A 5236-nucleotide genomic window follows, 5' to 3' on the forward strand; every position below is an offset into this window, starting at 1 on the left:
CGACGCACGCGGCGGCGGCCGGCGCGGATGGTGATCGGCGACGGCAGCTCTTGCGCTGCGGTCCCCCCCTCCCCTCCCGTAGGCTTCCATCCGCAGCACACCGGCAGGGGCTGCTGGTGGGCGGCGGCCAGGCCCTCGGTCTGCGCCATGCCCTACCCCCACCTCTCGTCGGTGCGTGGAGGCGATCTCGGGCTTCTTCCGCGTCACGAGGGCTCCCGGGGCAGCAGCCTTGGGTTCGACGGAGGAGGTGGCACTCTGCTACGCCGGAGAGGGTTAGCCTGCGGTTGGTGGTGGTGGATCTTTTGATCTATCACCGCGATCTGGCGGCGAGATGGAGGAGCATGGAAGCCGGCGATGGTGTCGCCGGTGGAGGGTTGGATTGGCCAGCCCGGGATGGTCGCCGACGTGAGGGTCCGGCCTGTATAAAGGCGGCGGTCCTAGGGCCTCTCTTGCATGAAGAGGAGGACCTACCGGAGACCTGGACTCGTGATCTGGCCGGTGGGTTGAGTTCCGGAAGGCTCCACCGGCGAATGTAACAGTGCTTTGCCTGGAGTTTCCTAGATCGGAGGTATTCGGTCGTGCGCACCCATGCTTTTATTCTGACCGATTGGTTCTGGATGGAGCGGCGCGAAGCTCTTTTTCTGTGTTGACATCAAGTGACAATGGATCCATAATGAAAGTCGGAAGAAGAGAATTTCATGAAGGCCGGAGGGGAGGACTAGCTAAGGGAGGTTCAAGTCTCCGCGCTGTTGAGAGACTTGCTTGGTGTTCCGTGCTTCACAACAACGGTATGAAAGTGGGGGCGACAACACAGGTGAAGTGTAGAGTCCTACCTTTCAGGGTGAAAACCCAAGATCTGGCCTTAACTGGTTGTGCCTGGCAATGGCATTGGTGGAGGCATTGTTTTAAGAGCGGGGACTATCTTCAGGGTGAAAACCTAAGATCTTTGATCGACGACGGTGTTTGAGCACTGTTCCCTTCTTGGAGGTGTCATTTTTTGGAGAGTCTGTAATTCAGGTGTTGTCTTGGCGGTGGATGTATTGTTGTTGTTAGGCCCGAAATACCGTAACGGGACTTTTGTTTCTTAGTTTTTTTTTTTTTTTACTGTGTGCGTCCGTTGTGCCATTAGGGTGGTACGTTGTTGCAGAGGCTGGGTGTAATTGGTATCTTGTTGATATTATTAATATATTCCCTTTATCAAAAATAAGGAAAATAATGGAGGTGGCCAAAACTTGTGAATTCGTTATCCGGAAAATTGAAGTGATACGCTAGCCTAAATTTCCGTCTTGCAAGAAACGGAGAGCGAAATATGCAAGTCATGATATAGATAAAATAAATTCTCCGTCGTCCAATCCACTATACAAGAGCAGAGGAAGACAGCGCCGATCGGAAAGAAGCAGTACGAGTGACTAGTCAACTTGATCAACGTCAGGTTAGGACAACAATGGCGAGCAAATGCACGGCTAGTGGAGCATCTCGGCGTCTCGTACTAGCTCTCATGCTACTGACGCTTGTACGTCAGTCCAGCTGCATTGCTCCCCCGGCGCCGCAGCCGACTGCCACTATTCCTCGGTCGACGCGGCCGCCGGCGCTGATCCTGTTCGGTGACTCCATCGTGGACTCGGGCAACAACAACGGCCTCACCTCGGCGGTGCGGGCCAACTTCGCGCCCTACGGCCAGGACTTCCCCGGCCACAACGCCACCGGCAGGTTCAGCAACGGCAAGATCGTCGGCGACATCCTCGGTACGCTACTGGTTCCCGCATGGCTGTGACACTGACACCGTCTGGAGTTTGACCGTTGGAACATTCCAGCTACTCGGATGGGCCTGAAGCAGTACGTGCCGGCTTACCTCGGCACGGAGCTCAGCGACTGGGATCTCCTGACAGGCGTCAGCTTCGCCTCCGGCGGCTGCGGCTTCGATCCCCTCACGTCCGAGCTCGTGGTGAGAGATCCCCGCTCGCATTTTCGATCTCCACTTCCAAGATCGAACAACAATCAACTTGGAAGGCCATTGTTTTTCTCTTCTTAATGTACATACTTCCCGGCATTTCCGATCCAATTAACTCTGGTGTTTCAGTCGGTTCTCAGCATGGACAACCAGCTAGACCTGTTCAAGGAGTACAAGGGTAAGCTAGACAGCATCGCCGGCACGCAGCGAGCCGCCTACATCGTGTCAACCAGCCTGTACCTCGTGGTCACCGGCACGGACGACCTTGCCAACACCTATTTCACCACGCCGTTCCGGCGAGACTACGACCTCGAGTCCTACATCGAGTACCTCGTCCAATGCGCCTCGGATTTCATCAAGGTAACCACCGATCTACCGATTAAGCATGTACTCCACAACATGCATGGTGGCCATGCATCATGTCGCTCACGGTGTGGGTCGATTTGGGCAGAAACTGTACGGCGAGGGCGCGCGGCGGCTGAGCATCGCCGGCGCGCCGCCCATCGGGTGCGTGCCGTCGCAGCGGACCATCGCCGGTGGCCACGACCGGGAGTGCGTCTCCCTCTACAACCAGGCGTCCGTGCTGTACAACGCGGCACTGGAGAAGGAGATCAAGCTGCTCAACGGCTCGGCGGAGCTCCCGGGCTCGGTGCTCAAGTACATCGACCTCTACAACCCGCTGCTCGACATGGTGCAGCGCCCGGCAGCCTACGGTACCCAGCACAGCTCGTTTCATCATCGTCCTAATCCTAACTAAGTAACAAGGCCGAGGAGATGCACCTGTCTCGTTTGTTGACGGAATTCGGTCTGTTCGATCTTGCTAGGATTCGACGTGTCCAACCGAGGCTGCTGCGGCACGGGGCTGTTCGAGGTGACCCTGACGTGTAACAGGTACACGGCGGACGCCTGCAGAGACCCGAGCAAGTTCCTCTTCTGGGACACCTACCATCTCACAGAGACAGGCTACACCATCCTCATGGCGCAGATCATAAACCGTTACGGACTGTGGTAACTGGCAAGGGATGGGACAAACAAAGCTGGAGAGACTTTTAGCGATACACTGACACTAGCACTACTTCTATGAAGAAGAAGAAGAACCCCATGTACTATCTTGAAATATTTAACTGAAAAATCTGAATTATTTTGTGCAACTATGTCAGTTCGATCAATTTGCAATGTGCATTGTCAAGATTTGGTGGGCATAGCCAAATCAATACCGATGTATGTTAGAGCATCTCTAGCGGACACCCCAAATCTCAAATAGGTATCCAGGTCACCCAAAACGCGTTTTGCGGACTAGGCCGTGTTTGGCGCGTCTAGTCTTCGCGACCGTTTTTCAGCCTGCAAACACTGGTGGAAAAAGGGGCTTTGGTCGCGGTTGGCAACTGCCATTAGTCGCGGTGGCCCAACCGCGACCAAAGTAGCGCGACTAAAGGCCCCCCCTTTAGTCGCGGTTCCTTACGAACCGCGACTAAAGGCCCATCCACGTGGGCCGCAAGCGAGCGCCAGGGCGGAGGACCTTTAGTCGCGGTTCTTCTGGCCAACCGCGACTAAAGGCCTCCGCAGGGTTTAGGGTTTAGCCCCCCTCCCCCTAAATCTGGTTTCTTTTTAATTTGTATTATTTTATTTCTTTTGGGTTTTAATTTTGAAGGAGTTTCACATATTCTACGGTACTGTATACATACATGCATATGAATGTACAATTTCAAACAAATTTGAAATTAGAACCAAAAAGAATTCAAGAGTAATATACAATATATATTCAATATCGGATGACCATATACAATATATATTCAATATCGGATGACCATATACAATTTTGAACAAGTTAGTTACAAATTCCGGTGCGTATAAAGATCTACGTCATCGTAATAGTGTTCTCCTCTAGGATCGATGACTTCCCTCGCCAACCATCCAGCTAGTTCCTCTTGAAGTGGTCGGAAGCGGAGCTTCGGACTAAGCGTCTTCCGGAGGTTATTCCTCGGGATGTTGTTCTCACACGTCTGGTCCCGCTCATTGCCGTATCTCCGGATCCTCTCACAAACATAGTATCCACATAGATTGGTCCCCGGTGGCTGAGTATCCCCAGTCGTCGGCACTGCCATTTTAAAATGTAGCTCTTTTTTGAATTCACCGACCTTGGTATCTACGAACCGTCTCCAAACCCTACGAGGCAAAGAAAATTAAATAAACAAGAGAGTTATTAATTAGTTACTTGATATTAGGAAATGATGAACGAAATAGGCCGATCGATATAGAGCGCAAATGAATGAAAATAATTACTTTTGCATCATTTTTCTCATGTCGCCCCAAAGCGCCGGATCCATATTCGGAGAGTCGTGGACGAGAAGCGAGGAGGTCTGAACTTTAATTACCATAAGAATCCAGTGGAACCTGCGGACAAGATACATGCATAGTCATGCATAACTCATCGATTAGCCACATACCATGCATGGAGTAAACAAAAGAGAATGTGCTCAAGACAGAAACACTCACCCAAAATGGTAAGGAAATAGAATATCACTTTTCTCTTGATGTTTTCTAATAAACCGCCACAGGTCTTCCTCCACGTCGGCGGGGTGGTGTTCTAACACATATGAATTAACGATGTGTGGGTCAATGAACCCAACATCATGGATGTTCCTTATTCGCATTTCCCGCTTCTTCATTCTGCATAATATATAGCGTACACAACAAGATAGTTAGGACATATATATATATATATATATATATATATATATATATATATATATATATAGTGCAGGCAATGAACGAGATGGGGTAGAAATTAATAAATCACTTACAGAACGTAGCAGCGATGATAGATTTGTCGAGCTCGCGCAGATTGAACAGTTGGAACAATTCACTCGGAGGAATTTGTACCCGGTAACGTTTGAAGTGATGCACATATTTAACTTCCGCATAGATATAGTCTTTGGCGTTTTCATGTTTTATGTAACCCTTGTACCAATTTAGCAGACCTTTCATTTGTCGAGGTAGATCCTCTTCTACGCGAGGCTCGATGAGAGGGCCATTCTTCACATATGTAAATACTACGTCCTTCATTGGCGCCTCATCAAGGCCTAACACTGCACGAAGAGTGATACCTAAGTCGGCCGCTTGTTTTCCGGCACTTTCTACGGTCAATCCATGTGCTGCCGCAGCTGCTATGATATCGGGGGCATCCGGACCGGCGGCTTGCACTATGAGCGGGGCGATCGATTGTTTACTTTGTTCCCCGAGCTGGGCAACTTCTTTCCCCTTTCTAATTTTTCTCGGCCTCGT

At 50.9% G+C, this 5236-nt stretch overlaps 1 protein-coding gene across 1 annotated transcript; it reads left to right on the forward strand.

Annotated features, from left to right (window-relative positions):
• The first annotated feature begins 1444 nt into the window (after positions 1-1444).
• LOC124670391 (GDSL esterase/lipase EXL3-like) lies at positions 1445-2963 on the forward strand. The gene is made up of 5 exons (XM_047206901.1): positions 1445-1745; positions 1815-1945; positions 2081-2311; positions 2403-2664; positions 2776-2963. Exons 1-5 carry the CDS (start codon positions 1445-1447, stop codon positions 2961-2963), a joined length of 1113 nt encoding a protein of 370 aa, XP_047062857.1.
• The last annotated feature ends 2273 nt before the right edge of the window (positions 2964-5236 follow it).

This window comes from Lolium rigidum, chromosome 7 (genome assembly GCF_022539505.1).
Source record: "Lolium rigidum isolate FL_2022 chromosome 7, APGP_CSIRO_Lrig_0.1, whole genome shotgun sequence".
NCBI lineage: Eukaryota > Viridiplantae > Streptophyta > Magnoliopsida > Poales > Poaceae > Lolium > Lolium rigidum.